We start from the raw sequence: 27,113 nt of genomic DNA on the forward strand, positions 1-27,113 counted from the left end.
GCAAAAAGATATTCATTATGTCCAATGCGTGGAGACAATACCAAACGTATCAATCCCGCTCGGCATAGAAATAAGATCCATAAGGTCCAGGTTGATAGACGGACACTTGCGCAACTTGATGTTGATCATGAGCGTATATGAACTGCTGATTATCGATCTCTGTACTCGTATTATTATCCTTGTCTCTATACTCCGGTCAATTTTCCAAACTTCAATATGCACTCTACCGCCAAAAGTCAGGACACCAATGCTACTTACCACCGCAACGCTTTAGCAAAGGTATGTGAACGTGCCAATTCAAAAAACAGAAGGATGTCCACTGAAATGCGTGTCAACATTCAGCTCAACAACAATGAACTCTTCATCTCAGATGCATTCATTGGGGGAAAGTGGGTTTCGAAAACTGCGAAATTCGACGTCTTTGGTATGTGCCCTGTGAAGACCTCCAGGAATGGGAACTGACCCAAGTCAAGAGCCGGCATCGGGCACGAAGCTTGGACAGGTAGCCGATTGTGACCTGGAGGACTTCCGGAACGCGATTGAAAGTGCTCATCAAGCGCAAGCAGCTTTCTTCGAAGGGACGACGGGCACTTCGAGAGGAGCGCTCTTGCGAAGATGGTATGACCTCATTCTTGCCAACCAAGAGGATCGTAAGTATACCAGTCTAGACACAATTGTCGTTACCACCAATTACTGAATGCTAATGGAAACTGCAGTGGCGGCAATTCTCAGTCTCGAAAACGGTAAAACAATCGGCGAAGCCAATGGAGAAGTCGTGTATGCAGCGAACTTTATATCTTGGTTTGCGGAAGAAGCTACAAGAGCGTATGGTGTGACTATTCCTTCATCTACTCCTCATACTACGCTCCTCACTATCCGAGAGCCGGTGGGAGTTTGTGGGATAATCACCCCATGGAACTTCCCAGCGGCGATGATCACCCGGAAGGTAGGACCGGCTATTGCCGCTGGTTGCTCTGTCGTTATCAAGCCCCCAAGCGAGACGCCATACACATGTCTGGCTTTGACAAGGCTAGCGCTCGAGGCAGGTATTCCCTCCGAGTTGATCCAAGTTTGCCCTACCAAGAACCGCCAAGCAGCAACAGAGCTTGCTACGAATCCCTTGGTTCGAAAGATTAGTTTCACAGGGTCAACCGGTGTTGGCAAAATGCTGGCGAAACTGGCTTCCGGCACCCTTAAGAAAGTCAGCCTTGAGCTTGGCGGCAACGCTCCATTCATTGTGTTTGATGATGCCGATCTTGACCTGGCAGTGGAAGGCGCAATGTTCTGCAAATTTCGCTGTTCCGGCCAAACCTGTGTGTGGTAAGTCGGGCCGTTCTTTTCTTGTTCTTATCCATAGTTATGGATTGATTCGATCGAGATTGGTTCTGACCCATATCATCAGTGCGAATAGACTTTACGTCCAAAAGAGTGTAGCGAAGGATTTTACTTCAAGGCTGTTGAAGAAGGTCTCTGATTTGAAAGTCGGCGAAGGATTGGATCCCTTGACCACACAAGGCCCGCTGGTCAATCAAGCTGCCATTGAGAAGGTCAAAGAGCACATCCACGACGCAATCTCCAAAGGAGCCAAAGTCGAAGCAGGAGGACAGCCTTTGCAGTCTCCAGGTTTCTTCTTCCAACCCACAGTACTCTCGGGAGTTACCCAAGACATGATAGTGAGCAAAGACGAGACGTTTGGGCCACTTGCATCCGTTTTTGAGTTCGAAACGGAACAAGATGTGCTGCGCCTAGCGAACGACACCGAATTCGGCCTCGCTGGCTATTTCTTCTCGCGCGATATCAGTCGAGCCATGCGTGTCGCTCAGAAATTGCAGGTGGGAATGGTGGGAGTGAACACTGGTAAGATTAGTGCCCCGGAGGCGCCATTTGGGGGCGTGAAAGAGAGCGGATACGGTCGAGAAGGTAGCCTATACGGATTGGAAGAGTATCAAAACATCAAGAGCATTACGATTGGGAATCAAGATGCGAGGACATTGTGAGTAAATAGCTACTCAAAGTAGACAGTACACATGAAATCAAACCTAGGTATCTATGCAATTGCTAGATTGCTACTCATTGCTCCCTACTACACAGATCTTGTTGAATAACTCCGAACTATCCATCAAGCCAGGGAAGGTTCTGCTGCTCAATCACAGCTCCTATGTACTCCTGATTAGGCTCAGAGTTTAGAAGGACCGCGTGCAACGAATTTAGAAAGCGTGTTCACCACGGAGGATGACTTTGTAGACGTCTGATCCAGGCAAACAGTCCTCCGGTGGCTATACGAACAGGCAACTTTTTGACCACTGACCAATAACTCAGTCTGAAAGAATACGCAAATAACAAAAAGCCATTATCCCCAACTTCTCCACGTCGAAGTGCGGGGATCGGGGTGGTTGGAGAGAAGTGTGGGGTGACCCCTAGTGCGTGGGTCAAGACTCAACGGGGGTTGAATTCCGAGCGCTGAATCCATGTCAAGCGCGGGGAAACACAACGCTGAGCCTTTCGAGTCCTACTCCTCCATAGTAGACATTCTGCACACAGTTTATTGCACTCATCAGATGAACGAAAGCGAGAAATTGAAAGAGATAAATCACCAATATGGCCTCAGCAACGCAATCGGCAAACAAGAGGAAGCATGTCACCACAGCCTGTGTGCCATGCCGCGAAAGTAAAGGTACGCGCCGGAACCGACGGCCAGTTCCCATCCCTGGGGATCTTTCCACACCGGAAGCCCCTTCCAAGCATATACAATCAATTGACGAAGCTTAGTGTGATGGCCAGACCCCATGTTGTTCCAACTGCAAGCGGAAAGGCAAGAATTGCCAGTTCCAGGCGAATGAGGACAAACGGAAGTACGTCAACCATGAATGAAGTAAAGCAGGATTTCTGACCGTGAGAAATTTCAATATAGATTGTCTCTACGAGTAGCGATCGAACTCCTCTGCGCCAGAGTCGACCAAATGAGCCACTTTATCCAGCAAAATAATTTGCGGCCCCCGCCCATGCAAGAAGACGACGAGACCGTTCTACTACGAGTGTTGAAGAACGTCGGTCTGATTCATGCCTACCCGAGAGAAGACCATGTAAGGCGTCTTAGTACGGACCCGGACGAGCCAAACTCCACAGATCTTGCCCCAGAGTGCGATTCTAGCCCGGCAGCACGACTGCAAGACACGGACCAGCAGTGTATCCGTACGACGAGCATCAGTCAAGACATTTCAACGTTCGATACTCCATCGTCTGACCAGGTTCAAAGCTTAATCTCAAACTTGCCACTAGATTGGAGGGAATGCCGAAAGATTGCATCGAATGGACAGACAGACAGCCTCGAGATCGACTGGGACTGGCACAGCTCAGACGATCTTGTCGACATATCTCATCCCGGAGTAACAACGAATGTGACAGTTGAAGGAATACCTGTATCAAATGACGTCCACTTAGTCCCAGAGAAATCCGGCCATGCACTCGGTCCGTCACTTTCGTTTCCAACAACTATCAGTGGCGACGATAGCGACGCTGAAAGCACAGAGGAGCTGGTAGATCGTTTGTCAGAGCGTGTAGGGTCTCTGCAAATCGGATCGGACGGTCAAATACGGTACTACGGCCCTACATCGAATTTCAATTTGGTACAGATGCCTGCCCCAGACAACATGACCGTCCATCGAACGGTGAGAAACGATGGACAGGAAATTCTAGATCGTCTGGATATAGGAAAGGAAGTACCGAACGACATCGAGGAGCACTTGGTGAATCTTTACTTCACGTGGCAAGATCCTGCCTCACATGTCGTGAAGCGGGATTTGTACGAAAAGGCCAAGGTGCAGTGGCGTGATCGCATGGTTGATAACCCATACTATTCAGAAGCTTTGAGAAACGCGATGTGAGTTTGTCTTTCCGGACGCTTTATGTTGTATTCTTTAACCGCGCTTTTCAAGTCGGCGCTGATACCTTCCCAGTTGCGCCCTAGGGGCTGCGTTTGAATCACGTCACCACCCAACATTCGTCACATTTCCGAAGTCTTTAGCAGACTTCTTCGCCGACAGAGCTAAAGCTCTCCTGGATATTGAGCTTGACTGCCCTTCGGTGGCTACAGTTCAAGCTATGGTTATTCTGAGTGGCCATGACATTGGGTGCAAGCGGGATGCTCGAGGATGGCTTTATAGCGGTATTGTTATGTGTCTACACACCGCATGATATTCTGAGCTTACAATAATGGTAGGAATGGCCATGAGGCTTGCATTCGATCTGGCACTGCATGTTGACATGACACCATATGTTAAAATAGGATCCATCAGTCAAGAGGAAGCAGACCTGCGCAAAACTGTATTTTGGGGGGCGTACACCATTGACCAGTAAGCATCTGTCTTTTGTTTCGTTTTTCGACGTCGAGATTGAGCTGACCAATTGATAGCCTTTGGGGATTGCATTTAGGTCGCCCGTTCCGAATTAACATGGAAGATGTCACTGTCGCCAAGCCCGGTACAGGCAGTAGCACTGATGTATCAGGGCACTGGTCTGCCTACGTCTCCCCTGGGTCCCACGGCGTGACCCAGCCAGACTATGCTGAGCTGCTTTGCTCTCAACGGGCACTACTATGCGACATCATGGCGCCTCTCGGTCATGCTTTGTCAGTAATGTATTGGTCGCGTCATGAACTCCACTGAGTTGGCTAATGCGCTGTAGATATGGAAGCCAAAGAATTCCACCAAGTGTGCTACAAGAGATGAATCAGAAGACAGTGAAGGAGCTTAAGGAGTGGAAAGACTGCTTGCCTTCAGAACTTCAGGTTCAAACTGACGAGAAGAACACGAAAACGCCATACTTGCCTCACGTATTGCTGCTGCAGTAAGTTTCAACGAATAGAAAACGTATCTAGATAACTGCGGATGGTATGCTGATGAGTATAGTATGCACTATTATCAAGCAATAATACATGCTCATCGGCCTTGGATGTCAAAGCATTACATCCAACCCCAACCACCTCAAGGTCCGGGTCACATCCACGCCCGCAAAGCATGTGTCGACTCTGCTGTGGCGATTGCCAAGATCCTTCAACTATATGAAGAGATGTATACTCTGAAGCGTATGAACATACAGGGAGTAACAATCACCTGCTCCGCGGCACTGCTATTGATATTCGCGACTGTTTCTCACATTCGACTACCTGGGTGTGATGACATGGGAGTCCAGCTGAGTGCTTGCTTCAGAGCCTTGGATGAGTTCTCATCTTCATGGGAGAATGCCAAAAGGGCTCATGACTTCCTCATAATGCTTCAAAGGCAATGGGAAATTAGAGCCCGGTCAAATCGTCTGCGCCGGCAGTCTTCAGCGACGGCATCAACTCCCAGAAAGAGACTAAGAAAAGACTCGGAGTCTAATTCCCCACCTCGTGATTATTCCCCTGCATCAAACATCCAACCGAGCAAGCGGCAGCAGCATCATTCACCTCAGGCTCAAGCAAATGCGGACGCAATGGGAGCTGAATTGGGCATTGATCTTGATTGGATATTTGCAGTAGATAACAGCGCAGGCCCAGAGGCGTTTCTGGGAACATGGGGGCTATCGAAGTCATATGCCATTTGACATAGGGCAGTGAATACATCCCTGTGCCATTTCAGGGACATGATAGCAAGTGTGTAACCCAGTAGTGACGAGAGAAAGGTTTAAATGAGCTGCGGTCCTGTCTCTAAGCCTGACTACTCAATTGATGGATGATCATAGTACCCCTCAGGTGCATGCATAAAATCCCAGGTTGTAGAGTCGCGAAAAATATCAGGCATTCCATCATCGAACATGTCATAAAACGCCCGGTCCAGTTGAAGGTATGACACATCGCCCTGATCCCAAAGGTCTCCAGCTGGAGTCGGCAACTGCACTTCGCGCAAGGCATCCCGCTCCGTATCCTCAGATCGCCCTCCGGATAATTGGTCAGGGACATTTCTGACCAAAGTGTTAGGACTGACAGGTACAATTTCAGTTTCAAGCGCTGAGTGACAGGGTCTTCCTTTAGAAGTAGGCACCAATGAACCCGAGGCATGGCCTAGGCATGTGCATTGGGGTTGCTCATCGTAAACGCTTCGCTGGATGAATTGCAATAAGCGCTTGGCCAGTCTTGCTACACCTTTGACAGTAGTCCATCTTTCTGATAGAACGTCCAGTGCCTTGCAGCAAAGGCCGAGGTCCGCACAGGTAGTCACAGTATCTCTTTGGTTATCTCTCAATGCGCGGTAAACAACTGTTGTGGCCATTGACACAGCGTATGGGACCAGAGGTAAGGGTGGGAGCCGTTCAGAGCCTTCTTTGGATATGATGCCGAGCACCCCTCCGGCCGACGCAAGACGGCGATTGTATTGAGGACTGCCTGGGCCACTGTATCGACAGGACAGCATAGCAGCAACGTGATACCAGATCTCGAGGTAGGCTGTTACGTCAGAAAATGCCCATTGCGACGCAGACGGATCACGCACCTGCATGTGACCTGTGGAAACCGTCAAAAGATGTGTTTGACGTGAGCTTCGAGAGTGATGGGAATTCACCGCAGTCATCTACAGTAGCTTTGGAGCTTGCTTTGTAGACCCTAGTGGCGGTGATCATGAGATCCCCGAGCGCTAGTGAGACTGACATTAGCTGCGACCTGTAGTCTCCCTCCGTCAAGGCAATGCGCTCAAGCGCGATGTCGGTATCATCAATCATGAAAGGTGCTGCCCCCATGATTGGCTTGTTCAATCGGTCAAAGTTCCTGAGTGCCCACCAAAGAAAGTCGCCCTGTCTACGATCTGGGCTTCTTGGAACATTGAGATGGAGCGATATAGACCATGCCTCGCATATGGCTTGCGACAAATAGCTCGAAGACCGGTCTACGCCACCTATTCCATCATTGTGTAAATGCATCAAAGCCAGAATTTGAATCTTTGTGACCCGGTCTGGCTCAAGATTTGCTTTCATGGCAGCGTCCAGACCTGTGAGCAGTTTGGAAGCGAAGTCTAACGAGTTCAAAACCTCGCCGTCCTCGACTACTTGCAGAAAGGGCGCTGCTTGTTTGCTCTTGCATGCGACGAGACAAATGCCCCTGATCAAGTACCTTGAAGCTTGTCCGTTGCTATGTTGTCGAAGTACACTATTGCCGTCAAGTATGGGAATCAGGTCGTTCAATAGCGTTGTATAGATTGGTAGCAAGGCGTCGGTTGTTGATTTTGGTAGCACGAGGAGCGCACCTACATCCTCCAGATATCGTCGATGGTGCTCTGACAGCTCGGGAGGAGATGCTTTACGTCTTTGTCTGCGATACCAGAAGATTTGTCTTCTGGTTCTCTCTGCTGTTTCTGGGTCGGTTTCAGCATATGAGGCAGTTTCTTGACGGGACTGCGAGTGTCTTAGACACGCGTAGAACTGCTGGGGAGACGAAGTTGAGTTTGGATTTTCGGATAGATCTTCCAGAACGGACTCGGGATTGTATAGGCTGACTTTGCTCGGACTCGAACTCGACTCGCGAGTAGTGGACGAGGATGGCAAAGTGTCCTCTTGCGTAGCTGCGGTAGGACGAATCTTTGCGTCTGTGGCATGTAGTGATTCGGTGTGATAGCACCTTTTTTTCCGAGTGCGACATGTTTGACACGGTGACAGCAGGATAAATGTTAGCAGTTAGAAAACGCCTACGGTATGTAAGCATCACTCATCTTGGGAAGTGCGCTTCCTGGCAGTGCCGTTTGAGGCTTGCCACACAATCTCCATGACAAGTGGTATTCAACGTCCCACACTTTCGGTTGTTTGGTAGCCGAGGCCCCACCCCGAGGACTGTGAGGAGCTGAGGAGCCGCAAAGACGTCCAAGGGTCGCAGAAGGTGTTCGATGAGATGAGTTATTCGGGAACCCACCAAATTGGGAACAAGCGACAGTGCGTCCAAGTTTAATTGGGAAGAGTTTCTTCGTCAGACGCGACCCGGATCAGGAAGCCCTCCGCCAGATCAATAATGCTCCACACTGCCACGACACGCACAGCTGCGACCCCGCACGGGGAAAATGCGGGGGTGATCGGCCGAATCGGCAAACAGGAAGAAGGCCGAAGAGGACGATGGATCGTTGCCCGAGGGTCATTCGTATTCTGGCAGGCATCGTGGTGCTTTCCCAGGTTGAAAGACAAGGTTACAGCAGCAATGGATTCAACGGCGTCTTTTCATGATTGCTCAAATATCTATAATCCATTTCATTCCTTTCAGTCTGATTCACTCAAAACTTTCAAGCGTCGGTAATGGTGTACCCGGCCGCGACAACGAGCTTGTCGAAATCTGCCGTGGCATCCACGAAGGGAAAGGTTGACCGGTTGCCAGCCACATCGAACTCGTTGAGATCATGGAAGTACTCATGCGAAATGTAGATGCTGTTACCGATCTGCACCGTAGCAGTGGGCGACGCCCACGTTGCGATGTCGGCAGTGGAATTATCCGCAACCTGCCCGATGTAATCAACGGTGGCGAAGCCATCCTTTGAAGCCCAGAGAGTGATGGCCTGCAGCCCGTTCTCAGAGCAGAGGAGAACGTCACGGTTGTACCTTGCGGGGTTGAGAAGACCATCGCACTCTAAATCGCTGGCGGTGTACGACCCGTCTGCCGGCCAGTTCATGGTAATGTTGGTAGGGGCTGGAGAAGACGAAGAAACGTCGAAGGAGACAAAGGTACCAAGGTAAGGCGCCGTGATGAGTAGCTTGTTGGTGCTCTCATGGAAGACGATGCCGAGATAGATGTACTTGCTTGAAGTGCTTGCTTCACCAATGTACCAGGATGACACCTCTCCCGACTTGGTGATCTTGGCAATAGCAGGGACATGAAAGACGACAGGAACATAGGTGTTGCCTTCTTTGTCCTCAGCAAAGTCCTGGTATCCGCCGCCAGTCATGTTGTTGATGACCAGCTCAGCTGTAAAATCAGCCAGGTCGGCTATGTAGGCGGCGGAGTTTGTGTTGGTATCCCAGCGGATAACCTTGTTAGCTCCGGTCATATTTTTTCCGGAGGTTACAAACGGGTTGCCGCTGTTGGCAGAGATCAAAATCGACTCAGTAGTCGCATCGTAGTCGATACCGGAGACATGATACGGATCAACACCGGTGATTCCATCGAATGTGAGAATGTCGTATGTTGCTGAGTAAGGATCATAGAGGAGGACAGTGGAATTGAAGTTGGCGCTGCGGTGAACAATGTGAGCACAGAATCTCTAGGCATGGGACTATGCAACGGATTTAGTACCTGATATAAAGCTTACAGTGAACGGGATCCCAGTCGAGGTTCTCTGGGTAGAGCTTGTAGTTATCAATGGAGAAAGTACCATTGACTCCTGAACAGTTGTCGGTTTCCTTGAAGTGAAAAGGGAATGCCGAGACAACTGAGGCTGCAGCCGCCAGACTGGCTGCCAACAGTGAAAGAGTGGAAGGCATGGCTCGCCTTGCTTTGGATATCAGTGAATGAATGACAGGTAGGAAACAGCCGCAACAGTTGCAATTTGTGTACGAGGTCTTGAGGAATGCGGGACTGAAAGGCTTTGAGAGTTGGGTCTCAAATGACATTTATGTTATTCTTCTAAAATCTAGTTTTTTGTGTCGTCTCCTGAATCGGCCTTACCAGCACTCTTGTGTTTAAGTCCATCAGCCCACTGCATAGTGGGATGTCCGAGAAGTAACGATCCACTTCTAAGAGAAGCTCCAACTTGAGGCCTAGGATCATCCAACATTCAACTTCTAATAGCTTACCGTTGAGAAGCTTTTCTTGGAACCGCGCGGGATCAAAGGCTTTATTTCCTACTCGGGAGCTTGTCCCCCACATTCCGACCCGAGAGTGGGCCTAAAAGGAGGCACAACAAAATGAAGCGGACAATGACTTAATTGAAGCTTAGTAACGAGTCAGCTGCTTCACCACGAGCCTCCAGCTATGCTCTCTGTGCTGTTTTTTTTCCCTAGCGGCGTCACCGCGCGCTGTTCCCACATCCCGTGACCAGCAAACAGCGCGGGGTCCTACAAGGAGATCGGCTAGTACGGCCCAACCCTTGACGACTTAATCAACAAATGTTAATCAATGTTGCATCCAAGTCGGGCGTGGTCCGTTGCTGGGAGAATGCTAGTACCCTGGATCGTAGCTTGAAATGTGATTTGCATTTTCCAAGGGGTTCAATGCGTTGATGTGTAATGATGTTGACTCCCTTCCATCCTCCCTCAGGCTGGCGACTCCTAGACGAGTTACTCTTGTCGACGACATAGGACAAACACATATATAACTTTAGCAATAGCTTAGACATTTAAAAATATAGGTCAAAATGTTTAGTTAATGTCATAAGCTGGGCAGGGTAGCTTCTGACCAGCATGTGGGAACCGAGGGCTGAAGCTTAAAACTGTCAGTTCATCTAAAATCTCCTACAACGCAGGGGTATATTTCCGATTCTTAGCTACCGAGCCGCCCGCTTCTAGACCGAAGATAGGTACGATGATCAAGCGGCCGTCGGATTGTCTATCCTGTAGATGACCTTTGCTGTGTTGAAATAGCCCTCATATTCAACATCCTCTGTGGAGTGATCCGTTTCGTAATGATAGTGACCTCCAGCATTTCCTTCCACCGAGAAACAATGTGTATGCTCCATCCGGAGACCCAGTTTGCCGGGATCTGCAGAGTGAAGAACTGACAAGCACACCATTGGAGCCTGGAATTCATGCCAAGTGAGCCACGCATCGACTTGGCCACGGTCTCTGAAAGGAAGATCGCGTTTTGGGGGGAAGTCGGGCATGATGTGATAAACCGCCTTCCCAGACTTGACCACGAACGCTCCCCCCAGACTCACGGCATGATCATCGCCATATGCAGAGTGCAGTGCCTTGCGAATGCATTCGGTGAAGCTCCTCTCGACACCCTTGCGTCCTCGGGCGACGACCCTGAGAACAGGCCCAGATTCACCCGAGCAGCCGAAAAGGTTTGCCATCAAGCCACAGTCCAAAGAAGAACTCTTTTCAACGCCGATGTCGCCGGTGGTCTTCATGATTTTGATGATTCGGGTCTGGTTGTTGATTGTTTGTAAGCCATCTTCCCAGCTGAGATTGGGAGCAAGCTCGCTATTCTGACCAATGACGTGGAACGGGCCAGCGCCGGCGCCGATCAAGCTGCCACTGCCACTGGTATTGTTCATGTCCATTGCAACGGCGAGTTCATCCATGGCCCAAAATTTGTCGAGTTGCGGGCGAGGAAAAAGATTAGGCTGCCCGCCAATATCGGCAACCCTTTCGTCTCCAGACAAGCCCCGCGTAGCTAGGTGGAATGGAGCTTGGCGAAGGTCCGGGCAAACTTCAACTGTGACGGACGAAAAGTGAAAGTTGGCCGCCAGTGGAGATTTGAGCCTCTCCGCCAGCTCCTCGAGACTGGGCGGCGACAGTTGAAATTTTTGGATCTGCATGTCGGTGAATTGTAGGCAAGGTGTGCATGTTCACAAACAGCTATAAGCGCACATCGGAGGGGAAAGAAACAACTGACCCAAGACCACCGGAGGCTTGTGATGTGATGCATGGGCGCCCACCCCGCCTCCGAAACCCCGCAAGTCGGCGTTATGCCCTTACGCCGACGGGTGCGGCTGCATGAGGGGGAATCATTATTCTGGGCACATCTGAAAACCGTTCCGACCCCAATCCGGAAGTTTCCGCTCTTACATTGCCTTCAAGATGACCATATGCCAATGATGGAGCAAAGATCTGCAAAATTGTTAAGCTGACTGTGAAACTAACCAATATGGCTGCTGCATTATTTGTCCGACCGGCGACTTCTAGACCTGTGAGTTAAAAGATTCACGTGAAATGCCGATCCCAAAATGGCATGTGTGTTGGCGATTATCAAATCACCATGGGATTACTGTAGTTCTGGTGTCTTGCAAACATGTATTGAACGCCTTTTTGTGTCGGGTCTCTGTCTGAGATCCCAAAACCTAATCAACACATCGTTCTGTCATCCCGAATCGCGCTTAGTCAGTTATCATCCTACCATCCACTCTTCACCATGGCTCCAGGACAGGTCAAGCGTTACGCCATTGTTGGTTTGGGCGTACGTTCGGCATTCTACTACGGAAGCATTCTTCAAGACTTCGCCGAAGTTGCGACACTCGTTGGACTGTGCGACACAAATCAAACCAGACTCAACGCTGCCAATGACCGAATCATCGAGCTTGGCGGTGAGAAGCTGCCTACATACAAAGCCGAAGATTTCGACAAGATGATTACTGAGCAGAAGCCGGACGTGGTGATTGTCACTACTATCGACCTTTACCATCACGTGTACTGTATCAGGGCCATGGAGCTCGGCTGCGATGCAATCACGGAAAAGCCGATGACAATCGACGAAGACAAACTCCAACTCATGATTGATGCCGAGAAAAGGACCGGGAAGCAAATCAGAGTTCTTTTCAACTATCGCTACGCCCCACACCACACCAAGGTCCGCGAGCTGATCCAGTCGGGCGTCATAGGACAGATCGCCACAGTCCACATGGATTGGATTCTGGATTGTGCCCATGGATCGGATTTCATGCGACGTTGGCATCGTAACAAAGAAACCAGCGGAGGCATTCAGATGCACAAGTCCATTCACCATTTTGACTTGGTTCACTTTTGGCTCAACACTGAGCCCGAACTCGTCTATTGTATTGGTGATCTGCGCTTCTACGGCAAGGAGAATGCTCAGCGACGAGGTGTTACAAACCTCGAGGAACGATACCTCAACAATGAGAAAGCCAAGAATGACCCCTTTGCCATTCACATCGACGAGAATGCACAGCTGAAGAAGCTTTACCTGGAGGCCGAACATGAGGATGGATACATCCGGGATCGCAACTGCTTTGCGGACGGCATCACTATTGAGGACAATCTCTCAATGATCATCAAGTACAAGAATCGCGCGGTCATGACATACAACACATACGCCTACGCTCCTTGGGAGGGTTATCGCTGCGTTTTCAACGGTAGCAAAGGCCGTATTGAGATTAATGTAGTTGAGAGTGGCTATTCAGCAGGAGGGGAGCCTGTGACGGAGAAAGGCCTGGGAGATTTGGAGAAGAACTACATTCAAGGAGGTGTGGAGCAGACCAAGATTGTTGTGTATCCTTTGTTTGAGGAGCCTTACGTGGTGGCCGTTGAGAAGCGCGACGGTGGCCATGGCGGAGGCGACCCTGTGTTGCTGCAGGATGTGCTGATCGGGAATCAAGGGGACGAGTTCAAGCGCGCTGCTTACATCCGCGACGGTGGAAACGCTGTCCTTGTCGGTGTTGGAGCAAATCACTCGATGAAGTCGGGGCTGCCTGTCATGGTCCAAGATCTGATAAGATGGTAGTCGTTTAGTCAGGTCCTTGGGTCTTAGCCTAATCGCGTGTCTGGATGTAAAGCTCACACTCGCATCCCGAATTCAAATTTTCAACATGCCAGTCGGTTTGAAATGAAGGGCTGGCAAGTCCAATTGCGTATTAGTTAAAGCAAATGCCAACTTCGAGTGAAATCACATGGAATGTCCCCGAAATTGCTCTTTGAAAGCTACGGGCAAGTTATCCTCTTTAACCGTGTAGAATTCATGGTTTCCTGACCGTTTTCCGCCGATGAGCGGCGCTGGAATGCCCCCGCTTTAGACCGGATCACCCAACGCAGGAGCATTATACACGAAGAATTGATCTTACTGTTTTCGGACATTTCCGATCTATAATCTGCGAAGAAAATAGGATTAGTGACATCATGTTAGCATTCTATTACCGTCTTCGGTGGACATCGTTCCCAGCCTTGCCTAATTCGGCGATAGCAACCAACGAAAGCGGCTGAGACATTCGCGAAGACTTAGCCTCCGCGACCAAAGATTGTTTGGTAAAATGGGGAGGACTACATAGTGTCCGATGGATTTCGCCCCTCGGACCGATGCATAGATGATAATAAGTACCGGCACGGTCGGCGGGAGACCGAACGATTTCCCAGGCTCGGGCTTGCTCCATTCATTTCGCCTTTTTTGGAACCGTAGCGTAGCTGCATCAGACAACATCGCCTCGGCGAGCAGCGACCTTTGCGACAAATAGGATTGTCAGCGGGCCATTGACGGGAACAATCTTTCTAGAGAGAACTGGCGACAATTCGTACCATCAAACAGCAATCAGCCTTTCACAGCTTTTTCGCCTCGGCTTGCCGACGGAACGATGTACAAGACTTCACTAGAAACCATTCGTGGATGGTTCTCAACAAGCCAGTCCGGTGACTCGTACATCTTGCTCGAAAATGGGGAGACAAATTCCTCCACTGAATTGCCAATAAACGAGATCAAGCAACGCCACCACAAACAACGCTATTGCTCTGGATGGCGACCCAAGGACGCGCTTCAAATATTCTGGGCGGTACTCCCGTCGTTCTTTGCACGCGCTCTGGGCCATGAGGATGAAGCCTCAGTAATTCCGCCGGCTAACGACACCTCGTATCTCAATGGGCTTCGCGGGTTAGCGGCGCTATTTGTTGTTATCTACCACAACACCAATGATGTGAGTGGCACCCGACGCACATGGCCTTTGCCCAGAATTCCAGATTTGTGTGAATGAACAAGCCCTGGAACCATTTTCCAAAATGGAGCCTTGAGACCTCTCAGTCACTAATCAGATCTTTTGTAGTACTCTTTCATGTATCACGGCTGGGGAGAAGCTGAAGAATATCGCCACCCAATTCAACTTCCATTCATCCGACTCATCTATGGCGGGTACTTCAGCGTCTCCGTCTTTTTCGTCATCAGCGGGTTTGCCCTCACGTATGGGCCGCTGAAGAAGTCGCATCATGGACAGAGTGAAGCAGCTATTGGCTCTCTACCATCTAGCATATTCCGCCGACCGATTCGACTTTTTCTCCCCGTCGTTCCGGTCCTAATTATGGTGGTGATATTGATTCAGCTTCAAGGCTTATACAACGGAAATGGTCTCATTCCGCCAATCCCTGGCGGTGTTTGGGGGCAAGCGGTGTTCATCTGGCGCACAATGGTCATTATTGTTACGCAAAGCACCACCAACACCATACTACCCCAGGCGTGGACACTTTCGGCTGAGTACCAAGGCTCTCTGCTTGTGTTTCTGTGCTGCATGGCCTTCGCCCGGGCGTCCCCTCGAGTACGCCTGCCACTGCTTACCACGCTACTTGCATTTCTATTCAGTCTGGGATTCTGGCAACATACTTTGTTCCTTGCAGGAATGCTGCTTGCCGACTTTCGCCATGTGCGTAACAATTTTCCGGAACTATCGCGACCGGCACGCTGGACCACTGCTTTCATCTGCTGGTTGATCTTTTTTCTTTCCCTTTTCTTGGGCGGTTGGCCCATGCTAGGCGACGGTTACGCCGCTGCGGGATATTCATGGTTTCGGTGGGTGCCGACTGGCGGGTACGACCCAACACGTTTCTTCGCGACAATATCAGCCATTGGACTGGTAGCCTCACTCGAAGGGCTGTCTATCCCGCGACGTGGCCTGAATGCTCGATGGATATTGTACTTGGGGGAGATCAGTTATGGTCTGTACTTAGTCCACTGGACTGTGAGCAGCAGCTTCATGACTTGGGGTGTGAAGTTGAGCTTGCTCGCCGCTGGGCACAGCCAGGGACTATCATGGGGTATCGGCTTCGGCCTTGCCATGACGTTCTGCATTTGGCTTGGTGACGTGCAATGGAGGCTCGTCGATAGGAACTCTGTGAAATTTGCGCGGTGGTTGAGTGAAAAGTGTGGGATTTGAAGGCAAGGGACCAAGTCGAAGGGGGCTGTCGACAATATTGCATGACTGGGTGTTTGCCTGGAGTATCTGAAATAACAAGTGGGGGAGAAGACTAATGAAAAGTCGTGTGATTGCGCAGGTTTCGTACTTTGTTTGAATAACCCAATTCTGTCGCGACGTCCTGGTCGAGTAGACGTACAGATGTTCCGTTGCTTATCATAGGCTGAGTTCAAGAGGAAGTCCCAAAAATAACTTGGCCGAGTAAGGAGCTTATCAATCAACCAGGAAATCTTCTGTTTGTGTGGCCTGCCATAGGTCTTCAACTCTCTGATTAGCCTGGATATGAGTGCAACCGTTTTACAAACTCTGATCGCATTGGCTGGAAAGTTGAAATATGGCTCGCGAATTGCTGCTACGGGACATGTCGAGGATGCCGGAGGGCCCTCGTTCTGTGCCATTGGTATTGGAGTGACACGATGTGATGGCTGAGAACATAAGAAGCACCGTCCCAAAAAATATTACTGGAAGGCGAGGAAGACAGCACGCGAGTTGCAGCCAGCATTCAAAAGAAGAAATATGTCATGGAAATAGCGATTAAAACTTTGAGACGGTGATTGTGAATTACTCAGACTGATTATGCTTGATATTGTCATGTCCCAACTAATTACTACTATTGTCAATTCAACCAATTGGAAAGCCGCTGGGCTTGAGGCAAAGAATAGTTCGCGAAGCTTAAATTAATCTACGACCAGTTGCAACCCTACGCAGGCAGCACTACGTACAGAAACATAGTAAATGCTCTGAGCTTCACTCCCGACATTGCTCTCATGTGCTGATCAAAGCTACCAATGGGCTAATTTCCCTCTAAGTTTGCTGTGAATAAATCTCGGATCAGTCGAGCGCTCTTCTTTGGATACCGTCTCTGATTGTCTCTGAAGTCGACCTAGGTGACGCTGAAGCGTGTCTTGTAGCTATCCGCCCACTCGAAGTTATCTAAAAGGCTCTAAGCTATATATGCCATAATATTCACCTTGTCTTCCACCCGGGCTTTGATAATGGCGTTGATGTGATTGCGATAGAAGTCGCATCTGAATGAATCGTCGAGTGCCTTGCTCATGGGCATGGCATTCTCACCCTTGATGCTGGTGCCGTTCTCGACAATGTAGATCTTGGGTCCGTATCGGTCGGCGATCCAGTTGAGTAAATGACGCAAGCCCTCCGCGTTCGGACGCATGTAGTACAAACCAGATTCAGGACCAACTTCCTCGCCTCTGATGTTATGCCAAGTGACTTCAACGTTTCCCATATAGTCATCCAGGGAAGGTGGCACATCCTTGTGCTTCACAAATGTCGACGAGTAGTAGTCAAGGGCAAAGAAGTCATTGCTCCTCTTGACAAGTTTGATCTCTTCCGGTTGCCAAGTCGGAAGTCGATTGCCTAACTGGTGCTTCATAGTAGCGGGGTAACATCCACGGTAGATCGGATCTGCGAACCAACCAAGGAAGAAGTCGATGAAACGGTGACATGCGGCACGATCGTTCTCGTCGTCGGTGTCGAACGGATAAGCCCAATCGCCTGTAACAGGTTAGCTCAAATTTGACCTTGTCACATTTTCCTGATTCTACACACAGTTCAGAGTAATGCCAATCTCACCCCCATCCATTGATTGAAACTCTTCTCGGTAGATTTTGACAGCGGTAGCATGTGCCAGCAGTATGTTGTGGCCAACGATCCAGCACTCGAGACTGCTGTCGCCACTCGGGGCAACCAGCAGCATCTCCGCAAGTGCAATCAAGTCAATTTTAACCCCCCAACTTACTGAATTAGCTACTTTTTTTAGTGTTTTTAATTAATTAGACTAATTGCAATTAAAATAAATTAATTACTATATAAAAATACGTTATAGCTATATATAAAAATTTATAATAATCCTAATAACTTAAAGTTATTACTAGGTAGTATAACCCCCCTCTTTAGCTAGTTCTTTACTAGTTAGAGACTCTCTATAATATTAAGGCTTATTATAAGCCTCTATAAAGTGAGGGTTAACTTAGCCTAGCTAAAAGCCCTCTTATAGTTAGTAGATATCACTAGTATAGTAAAGATATTAATAATAAGCTAGTAGAGTACTAAGAATATCTCTAACTACTATAACTACTATATAATAGGGTTATTAATAGCTTCTAAAGGCCTCTAGAAGAAGATATTAAGCTTATTAACTTAAAGTAGCGTTTAATAGTACTAGCTATTAACTTATTACTAGAAGTAAATATTATTATTACTCTAAGTTTTAAGATTAATAGGATATTATACTAGTATTACTTCTAGTTTAATTAGTATATCCTCTAGCTATTCTTTATAATACTACTTATTAAAGTAGTTTATAAAACTACTCAGAGTATTATTAACTTACTCTTTTTAGTGATCTTCTTATTAAGTATTATATAAGTATAATATACTAAATAATAGATATAGAATAATTACTATAGAAAAGAGTAATAAGTCTCTTATTAACTTATAATACTTTTATAACTTCTACTAAACTTATTTAATATTACTATAGAGGAAGATTTATTATCTCTTATTAAGTAAATTAAATTATAAAGCTAATTATAAGGCTAGTAATACTTAGTCTTTATAAATATAAATAGGGAGGGTTTATATATAAAATTAGTAGTAATAACCTTAGCCTAAATATAACTATAACTACTATAAGTAATCTTTAAAATTATTATTAATAAATAGAGAGATTATAACTTTATAATATATCTTCTAGTTTAGTAGATAAGAAAGAAGATATTTAGTACTTATTATAACCTCCTAAAATTAATTATAACTATTATTAATACTTTATCCTTTATATCTCTTTATCTAATAGTAGAAGGGCTCTAAAATTATACCTATCTTAGTTAATACCTTCTAGTTATCTAGGGAGAGAAGGTCTATTTTTAGGATATATTATTTAATATCTATATTATTATTACTTAATAATATAAAGTTTTAGATCTCTATCTTCTTCTCTATAGCTCTCTAAATTATAAGATATATACTATTCTATTAGGTATTATTATTTAGGATAAAAAAAGCTTCTTAGTATAACTTTAAGAAGATCTAGAAGTCTTTAGAATCTCTATTAATATCTACTAAAGCTTTTTAGTACTATTTATAGTATTATAGTAATAACTAGATAAACTTAATAATATTATAGAGCTAGCTAATAGGGCTAATCTTCTATTAAAGCTTAAGATCCTCTTTATATTAGTCTATTAACTAATAGTAATCTAACTTAGCTTTAAGAGTCCCCTTATTAGCGCTAAAAAGGAATACCTAAGTTATAAAATTAAGGATATAGCTATAGTACTATATATATTAGGCTTTTATATCTATTTCTATTATCTTTAAATTAAGGTTTTAATAGAAAGCCTAAAGATAGCTATTATTAGTTATAGTATTATTAGAGATTATTACCCTAATCTAATCCTAAATCTAGTACTAGTTAATAATATTAATAAAGGTCTCTAAGAGGGTAATACTACTATAATTACTATAATATTAATAGAAGGCTAGAAAATAGGATTATAAAGTTCTACGTTTATTAATAAAATAATAAATAATAGCTATAAAGGGGTAAATATTTAGAGATAACTATAGATTAAATAATAAATAGATTTTTAAAGCTACTAAGTGAAGTTCTATTATTAATAGCCTCTCTCTATACTAATAGATATTATCTAAATAGTTATAAATAGATATATACCTCTATAGTACCTTATTAATAATCTCTATACTATAATACTATAGTACTTACTAAAAATAAATATTCTTAAAATAAGAGAAGGGGAGATTAGTAAAAATAATAGTAGCTATATAGAGATTATATAGAGTTATTACTTTAGCCTTTAAGATATTTAAATTACTAAGCTAGAGCCTCTTTAGTAATAGAGGGGTTAATATATATATTAATAATAGAGGAGTAGTATTATTAGAGTTCTTATCTAAGTAGAGAGAAATCTTATATATATTATAGGCATTTTAGCGTTATTAGAGTATAATTAGTATAGAGAGAAAGCTAGGATAACTATACTAAAGTAAGTACTCTATAGGGGTAGATATAGTAGTAGTACTAAAAACTCTTAGGCTACCCTTTAAGTTATATTAATTATAATTCTAAAAAGACCTCTTAGTATAGCTCTAAATAACCTTAATAAGGAAGGTACTATAATCTTAAATCTAACTAGATTAACCTTACCTTTACTTTTATAATAGCTACGCTTTAAGTATATACCTCTTATTACTTATAATAATCTATATAAGGTTATTAATTATAGGATTTAGAGGGATAATAGTAGTAAGAGTATTTATAATCTATAAAGAGATTTAGAAGTATAAAGTACTTAAGATAGTATATATATTAGTAGTTAATAATAAAGTAGTAGTAGTAGTAGATATCTTTAGTTTAAAGATAATAAAAGTAATAATATATATAAATAATAAGAATAAGATAAGATACTAAATATCTTTTATAAATAGTATCTAATCCTAATAATACTTATACTATTTAATTTACTATAATTATTTCTATCCCTCTAGAGATTTTAAGAAAGATTAGCTACTAACTAGTATTATAAGGGCGTTCTAAAAAACCTTATTAGAATATATAGTAATTAAAAAGTTAGTAATAGTAGTATATTTTAATAGCTAGGTATACCTAAATAAATAGGGCCTTAACTAATCTATAGCCTCCTATTAGCTAGATTATAAGATATTAAGTTAGTTAATTTAATTAGAGGGGGTTAAATTAACTACTTAAGGGATAGAGATAGCCTCATTTTAACTAGTTAACTTAAATAGTTTACTAATCTGATTGCACTTGCAGAGATGCTAGCAACTAGCCTGTCGCTGCACCTGCTGGGAGCGAAAACTCCGCGATTATATCTAAAAACTGATATGATCCATGGCTCCGTGAATGTCATCCAGATTTTGACTTTTGGCAGGGCCCTGAACAAAGTCTGAGCATATTGTGCAAAGTCTGCCACAAATTCATCTTTGTCCAGTAGACCGCCGTATCGCTGCTGAAGGGCTTCGGGAAGGTCCCACTGGTAGAGCGTAACCATGGGCTGAATTCCGGCCTCTAAGAGAGCATCCACAAAGTTGACATAATGACGGAGACCTGCCTCGTTAAGAGGGTCGTTCCGGCCACCAAGAGGGACTACGCGAGACCTGGTTAAATGATGTCAGCATCTGGGATAACAGAACGGAGAGCAATGAGGAGATTTCGTCTTACCACGAGATGGAGAATCGATAAGCCTTAGCTCCATACTGCTTGAGCAAAGCAATGTCGTCGGTTGTGCGGTTATAGGAATCACAGGCGACGGCTCCAGAAGATGCGTCTGCTATCTTACCAGGAATATTGCAAAACGTATCCCAAATTGAAGGAAGCCTGCCATCACTGCTAATAGCGCCTTCAATCTGGTAGCTAGCAGTGCCAAAGCCCCAAATAAAGTCTTTTGGAAGGGACATATCCGTATGACGGCTTAGCTGAGAAATATATAAACGCTGCAATCAGTCTTGCTAAAACTAGAATGTATATCGATGAAGCCTAGTGTTTATATGGATTTAGGTATTAGCTATATATCTAGCATCCAGTATGTCGACACGGTTCAGACTCCGAAAAAACATGATTGAAATTCTGGTGGAGGATGGTCATGTAGACTTAACGAAAGTTCATCCACCGGAATGTACATCTGTTACAGTACTAGCGTGGATACTGGCAGCAATTTTGATTAGACTGCTAATGTTTCTTAGCTCCACCACGTGGGCTTCAAACATTGTACACCCATGTTGTCCCACCCAGAATGATGTGATCGATCCGCCAGAAGGGAAATAATAAGTTTGCAGAAAGTCTGAGCCTGTCCTACAACGTCAGTACAGCAATAAAAGATAGACATGAGCAAAGGAAAACTTGAATATGAGAAAACGGCAGCAATAAACCGTTGATGTCATTCTTATAATAAGTCACCGCGGTAGTACAAGCAAATTACATACGGAAATTAGACCTATTGAAACCCCTTTTCTACCTTACATATCGCGCGCTTCCCAAGTATTCATTACGGCAGTCCAGTACTCATCCTCATTTCCTCGGGCGTGATTGCAATGCCTAGTCTCTCTGAATCGAAGCAGCATGCTGTCAAGCCCTAACAGCTCAGCACTTTCCCATGCGTGGTCCTCGATGTCTTCCCACCCAATGAGATCATCCGCCTCAGAAAAGACATATGTCCGGGGTGCGCTAGTGACAGGCCACAGCGATTCATCATTCAGTGCCTTGCGCGTCTGGGAGATAACGTTATTCTCAGGCCCCTTCAGCACGTGATACGTTCCATACACCATGCCCAACACAACAGCGCCGGCCGGGACCCCTACAGCACGGACAACCTTGTTGCGAGGTAGTGACCTCTTGAAGGCCGCCACATTACACGAGAACCGTGGCCTGCCTGGTGTGCTATCAAAAATGAAAGCACCCACGGGTAGTTGACAGCCCGTAGCGCCCAGATATGCTCGAGCAAGGCAGACGGCCTTGTTTGATCCTCCCTCCGAAAATGCATGTAGTAACATGGTAGGTCGTTTAGACTGTGTGCTGATATGTCTCCGGAGGAACTTAACGGCCGGCTCTAGCGTTGCAACCTTCTCTTTGGTTGAGCGGAATACGAGATCATGTATTACCGTTGTAATGACCATGATAGTAGTCTCTGGGTAAATCTCGTTGTATCTTTTCGTGTACTTGGCAACGTTTCTCGGGTCTGCGCCCGTCCAAGAGGTGAGAAGGATAAGAGTAGGGCTTTTTTCATTGATGCTTTCCAAGGAGATGGAGCTGAGCTCTGAAGATGTTGAAGATACAGATGAGGAGGACCGAGGAGCTTCTTGGACGAAGATCGACGGTCCGAGGGCTTTGAAGCCTAGTAGGGCCCAGCGAGTTGAAGATCTGCCCATGGTGATGAACTTGCTCTAAGAAAGATACAGACATAATAGATATGAGAGCAAAGTAAGGCAGATAGAGAACAAAGATGCCAGTTATGTAATTCGTAGTGCAGTGCTTCTGTGTCTGACACTCATCATAACAGATCCTTCGTTTGAAGGAAGGTCACTCCACACTTTAAATTAAATTCGAAGAAAGTAAAGTATAAGTTAGTGAGGTTCAAAGCAACACTCCTGGCCTGTGATAGCCCTCTGAATACGCATTCAACAGCCGATATCAATACGCAGTTAGTCGCTTAGAGGAGCACGGGAGGCTTGAGGTGGCATTAACGACACTGCAAACGTTATCGAAATTCTTCGAAAATAGGCAATCATGCCGCGCCAGCCTCTTTGAGAGGAAGCCGAGGTCCAACGCTTACGATTCGCGCCTTTCGCGTCGAGTTGAACACATAGAGTACCATGAAACTCAGCTCAGCTATCGCCGTTGGGAAAACCAACCAAATTGCAGCCCTCGGACCTTGACCAATGACCGGCTGTCGTGGGAGCCAGATAAAGAACGGATCGTGGCAGGCGCTGTTATCCAGCTCCAGAATGGGGCGTCAGCCATGTCTGCGTGCCGGACGAGCCAGCCAGCCACGGCAGAGGCGCTTGGCAGGGGCTTGGATGCGTGAAGTTGCTCAGTGGGCCTGGGCGCTGCGTGGCTTTGGGCAGGCCCGCCTGGCTGGTAAGAAAATCGGACAATGTCTTACGGGTGCGGTCGTTAACTCTATCTGGTGGAGCACGACCCAATCTACCGGGTCGCCAAACTGCTTCCGGGATACGGCTACCTAAGGAACTGACCACCGCCAGAACCTTACCCATGATGATTTGACTTCTTGACCCTATATCTTCATTTGAAGCACAGATGGGCGGCCAAGGTATGTTGCTCAACCATAGCGTGTACAGGAGCCAATTGCTCCCCCGCTCCCCCCAACGCCGGGCTAGTAAGAGTCAAAATATTATAGCTCTCAACTGGCGATTGTTCAAACGAATGAGAACCTGTAAACCTTTCGCGTTTCTTTTGCGAATAACTCTCGAATTTAGAACCGTATGTTCTTTTCTCGAACGAAATCTAGATTTCCCACTCGTGTGGGTCGTGGCACAATGTATCTAACCCTGATCTCTTTAAGCACTGAGACAGGCTTATCTTAGTGCCCGCCACGATGAGGGTGCAACTCAGATTTCATTGCTCGGGCTGCTGGTTTCGGGTACAACTCTGAAGGGAGGAAACATCCATATCAGAAAGTTATATGAGCATGTCTCAGGGCTCACGGAGATGGTGCCAAGATCGGCATCTTCAGCTTGTCTGTTATCAGTGTGGCTGCTATAAGGCTCTTGAAATTATGCTGCAAACGGCCGTATCCGCCTTGAATATCGAGATTGCAACGAATCAAAGGTTTTGCGACTCCTTCCAATGTCTGATTTCATATGAGATGCATCGGAGTTAATTGTCGTGTGTCTACAGGCCATTCTTGAAATCCTTATGTCAGTTCTCCTTCAAGATTGGGAATCTTGTTTCCCATGATCTTTATAACATCACTGAGACTTGCCTCCCTCCGTTCAAGCCCCATTGATGAACATCATTCCCCAGTTACTTTTTCTTCATTCACATCATGTTGTCTATCATTTCCAAGAACTCAAGAGCACCAACAGAGCACGTCACATCGCTGGACCCTTCCACGGCGACGACGTTGAATGCAAATGAGCACCAAGAACAAGAGCTGGAGTGGAGGCCAGGTCGGGCAGAATACGCAGTCATGGCCACCATATCTATCATCTCTCTAATGGTAGCTTTGGATGCCACAATCTTAGTTCCAGTGCTACCTGTAGGCAGCTGCCTTTTCCTTCGTTCCGCGATTATCCTTTCTCTCTGAACAACCATACTGACCCAAATCTGTTCGTCAGGACCTTGCCCTCGACCTGCACGGCTCCGCGACCGATGCGTTCTGGGCTGGAACATCCTATCTACTGCCTTGCGCCGTTTTCCAGCCATTCATCGGCTCCCTCTCTGACATCTTCGGCCGCAAAGAGCTGCTCCTTGTTTCTCTCGCATTCTTCACCCTTGGCACCCTGCTCTGTGCCCCTTTCGCACGCGATTTCACTGTCTTGCTGGCTGGACGGTCCCTGCAGGGGATAGGCGGCGGGGGTATTATAACAATGGGCCAGATCATCTTCGCAGATATCGTCCCATTGAGGTTGAGGCCCAAATACTTCAGTTTTGTACTGGGTGCCTGGGCTCTCGGGAGTGTGCTGGGGCCACTGGTTGGCGGGCTGTTTGTGCAGAAAGCGACATGGAAATGGTGCTTTTACATCAATGTGAGTGGGATTCCTGATTATCAATTTCAGATTCGTTATGTCTCTGACATCCGTGTTACTCAACAGTTGCCATTCTGCGCTCTCGGCTTCATTATGGTGCCTCTATTTGTCCGCCTTTCCACGGATAAGACCTCATTTGGCTCCAAACTCCTCCGAGTTGATGGAATAGGCGGTCTTCTCTTCATTGGTGGCATGACGAGCTTCCTCATTGGCATCTCATGGGCCGGCGTCCAGTTCCCCTGGTCCTCCGCCGCCACCATCGCTCCCATCATTGTTGGTGCTGTAGCCGTGTCCGCCTGTATGTTCTGGGAGAAATACGGCGCAACAGAACCCTTCTTCCGCCCCTCTCTCTTCTACTCCTGGTCCGCGGTGGCCGTCTACTTCGGAGCCTTTTGTCAAGGCTTCCTCCTCTTCTGCGGGCTATACTACATCCCGTTTTACTTCATCTCAGTCCGCCTTGTTACGCCCACTCAGTCAGGTCTCAACCTCTTTCCTGTGACCTGCCTCCTCCTCCCGGGCTCTATCGTCGTGTCCGTGTTGACTTCCCGGCTTGGCCACTTCCGCTGGGCTATCTGGTCTGGCTGGGCTCTTGCGACGGTAGGATGCGGCTTGCTTGTCTTGCTGGACGAGAAAACGACGACCGCATTGTGGGCCATTTACTTCGCCATTTTCGGCATCGGAAATGGCATGGTCCTCACGAGCGTCAACGTCGGTACCCAGGCCATCAGTCGCATCGAAGACTGCGGTCGTGCTGCATGCATGTACGCCTTCATGCGCACGCTAGGGATGAGCGTTGGCGTCGCGGTCGGGGGCACCACATTCCAGAATGTCATGGTCAACCGATTGCGCGAGCTCGAGTTGCCAGAGACTATTGCTCAGAATGCCGAAGCATTTGCAACAGAGTTAGCTGGGATGGCCTCTGGGGATCCGGTACGGCTCGGGGCTCTGTCCGCGTACGTAGAAGGGTTTCAGGGCGTGTTCTGGGTAATGACCGCAACGGCTGCTTCTGGATTCATCACTAGCTTGGTGATTCGCAAACATAGTATGGACAAGACGCTTGAGTCTAGGTTTACACTGGAGGGGACGCGAAACAGGAAGTCAGAGGTCCCGTCGGTCGAAAGCTACGTGACCGAAGTGGTTTGATGATGGGTTTTTCACATACTTGTAAAACGAAAGCATTCTTAATGAGTGCTATAGGTAAATGCGGAAGTCGTGAAAACCTCGCACGGCAGCCTTTCGTAGCGACTGTAACTATGCTTTATATCACAAATCTGAGCCTCTCATCAGGAGGCAAGTAATTTTAAATTTTCACCTTTTTGAGTAGCACTCTGTCACTTATCAGCAGCCTCTTACCTGGAGTGAAACCCCTAGTTGAAACGACTTTGATTCTATTAGAAGCAAAACGATGATCCCTTATAGTCCTAAAACAACTATTATATTCTTTTTAATCTCTGCTAATTCTACTTCCTTAAACAACTAGCTCTATACCTTCTTATCCTGTTTCTGCCTGTAAAACGAAAGCCTTACTTATATTTTCACTGTGATCTCTATTAAGTAGGGATTAACTGTGCGTGATAACTATAATCCTTTCGACTAAAGCCTTAGGTATAAAGTCGCACCACCTAACTACTGCTGCCTAGCCTGCTTTATTTAGATTATTAAGCACCTTATTAATAAGTATATAGTGTGCGCAGTGTGTATATCTAGACTGCTTAAGTTGCAGCTGTATAAAGTAAAGCGCTAAGTTGAAATAGTTTTGCTCCCCACTTAAGCGCCTATTATAGTTCCTACCTAACTATTAATATATATAAGAGTTAAGCTGAGAGTAGATCCTAAGAAAGATATATTAGTTATTACGTTAGTAGCCTCTAAGTTTAATAGCGAACGTAGCATCCTAGTTGCTATATTCACATAATATATATTATTATATAGTATTATAAGAACCTGCGAAAGGAGCAGGCTTATTATAGTTAGCTATCTAATAGTAAGGTCTACTAATAGAAGCTAGGGATTAACACGTTATAATAGTATACTAAGGTTATAATCTAAGTTATAAGTTAT

The 27,113-nt window shown here is 46.4% G+C and overlaps 10 protein-coding genes across 10 annotated transcripts; 5 read left to right on the forward strand and 5 right to left on the reverse strand.

Annotated features, from left to right (window-relative positions):
* Positions 1-216: 216 nt before the first annotated feature.
* On the forward strand, positions 217-1,997 carry GCG54_00007021 (putative succinate-semialdehyde dehydrogenase; the record flags this gene model as incomplete). The annotated part of the gene is made up of 5 exons (XM_045407011.1): positions 217-279; positions 343-424; positions 474-650; positions 717-1,320; positions 1,403-1,997. 5 exons carry the CDS (start codon positions 217-219, stop codon positions 1,995-1,997), a joined length of 1,521 nt encoding a protein of 506 aa, XP_045259921.1.
* Positions 1,998-2,635: 638 nt separating this feature from the next.
* Positions 2,636-5,583, forward strand: GCG54_00007022 (Nitrogen assimilation transcription factor nirA; the record flags this gene model as incomplete). The annotated part of the gene is made up of 7 exons (XM_045407012.1): positions 2,636-2,852; positions 2,929-3,880; positions 3,957-4,165; positions 4,220-4,352; positions 4,412-4,627; positions 4,684-4,845; positions 4,908-5,583. 7 exons carry the CDS (start codon positions 2,636-2,638, stop codon positions 5,581-5,583), a joined length of 2,565 nt encoding a protein of 854 aa, XP_045259922.1.
* A 113-nt stretch (positions 5,584-5,696) lies between these two features.
* GCG54_00007023 (uncharacterized protein) lies at positions 5,697-7,497 on the reverse strand (the record flags this gene model as incomplete). The annotated part of the gene is made up of 3 exons (XM_045407013.1): positions 5,697-6,421; positions 6,468-7,069; positions 7,124-7,497. Coding segments are annotated over 3 exons (1,701 nt in total), but the record flags the coding sequence as incomplete, so codon positions are not given.
* Positions 7,498-8,234: 737 nt separating this feature from the next.
* On the reverse strand, positions 8,235-9,426 carry GCG54_00007024 (uncharacterized protein; the record flags this gene model as incomplete). The annotated part of the gene is made up of 2 exons (XM_045407014.1): positions 8,235-9,177; positions 9,239-9,426. The coding sequence occupies 2 exons, from the start codon at positions 9,424-9,426 to the stop codon at positions 8,235-8,237; spliced, it is 1,131 nt and encodes a 376-aa protein (XP_045259924.1).
* A 1,043-nt stretch (positions 9,427-10,469) lies between these two features.
* On the reverse strand, positions 10,470-11,423 carry GCG54_00007025 (Ester hydrolase C11orf54-like; the record flags this gene model as incomplete). The annotated part of the gene is made up of 1 exon (XM_045407015.1): positions 10,470-11,423. The coding sequence occupies one exon, from the start codon at positions 11,421-11,423 to the stop codon at positions 10,470-10,472; it is 954 nt and encodes a 317-aa protein (XP_045259925.1).
* Positions 11,424-12,016: 593 nt separating this feature from the next.
* Positions 12,017-13,342, forward strand: GCG54_00007026 (putative oxidoreductase YteT; the record flags this gene model as incomplete). The annotated part of the gene is made up of 1 exon (XM_045407016.1): positions 12,017-13,342. The coding sequence occupies one exon, from the start codon at positions 12,017-12,019 to the stop codon at positions 13,340-13,342; it is 1,326 nt and encodes a 441-aa protein (XP_045259926.1).
* Positions 13,343-14,183: 841 nt separating this feature from the next.
* Positions 14,184-15,746, forward strand: GCG54_00007027 (uncharacterized protein; the record flags this gene model as incomplete). The annotated part of the gene is made up of 2 exons (XM_045407017.1): positions 14,184-14,519; positions 14,646-15,746. The coding sequence occupies 2 exons, from the start codon at positions 14,184-14,186 to the stop codon at positions 15,744-15,746; spliced, it is 1,437 nt and encodes a 478-aa protein (XP_045259927.1).
* Positions 15,747-16,668: 922 nt separating this feature from the next.
* Positions 16,669-21,245, reverse strand: GCG54_00007028 (Beta-glucosidase 1B; the record flags this gene model as incomplete). Its single annotated transcript, XM_045407018.1, has 5 exons — positions 16,669-16,728; positions 16,756-17,300; positions 17,379-17,502; positions 20,582-20,945; positions 21,013-21,245. The coding sequence occupies 5 exons, from the start codon at positions 21,243-21,245 to the stop codon at positions 16,669-16,671; spliced, it is 1,326 nt and encodes a 441-aa protein (XP_045259928.1).
* A 558-nt stretch (positions 21,246-21,803) lies between these two features.
* On the reverse strand, positions 21,804-22,712 carry GCG54_00007029 (uncharacterized protein; the record flags this gene model as incomplete). Its single annotated transcript, XM_045407019.1, has 1 exon — positions 21,804-22,712. One exon carries the CDS (start codon positions 22,710-22,712, stop codon positions 21,804-21,806), a length of 909 nt encoding a protein of 302 aa, XP_045259929.1.
* Positions 22,713-24,349: 1,637 nt separating this feature from the next.
* GCG54_00007030 (Efflux pump FUS6) lies at positions 24,350-26,195 on the forward strand (the record flags this gene model as incomplete). The annotated part of the gene is made up of 3 exons (XM_045407020.1): positions 24,350-24,523; positions 24,642-25,052; positions 25,119-26,195. The coding sequence occupies 3 exons, from the start codon at positions 24,350-24,352 to the stop codon at positions 26,193-26,195; spliced, it is 1,662 nt and encodes a 553-aa protein (XP_045259930.1).
* Between the last annotated feature and the right edge of the window lie 918 nt (positions 26,196-27,113).

This window comes from Colletotrichum gloeosporioides (assembly GCF_011800055.1).
Source record: "Colletotrichum gloeosporioides strain Lc1 chromosome Unknown consensus_73, whole genome shotgun sequence".
NCBI classification, from domain to species: Eukaryota; Fungi; Ascomycota; class Sordariomycetes; order Glomerellales; family Glomerellaceae; genus Colletotrichum; species Colletotrichum gloeosporioides.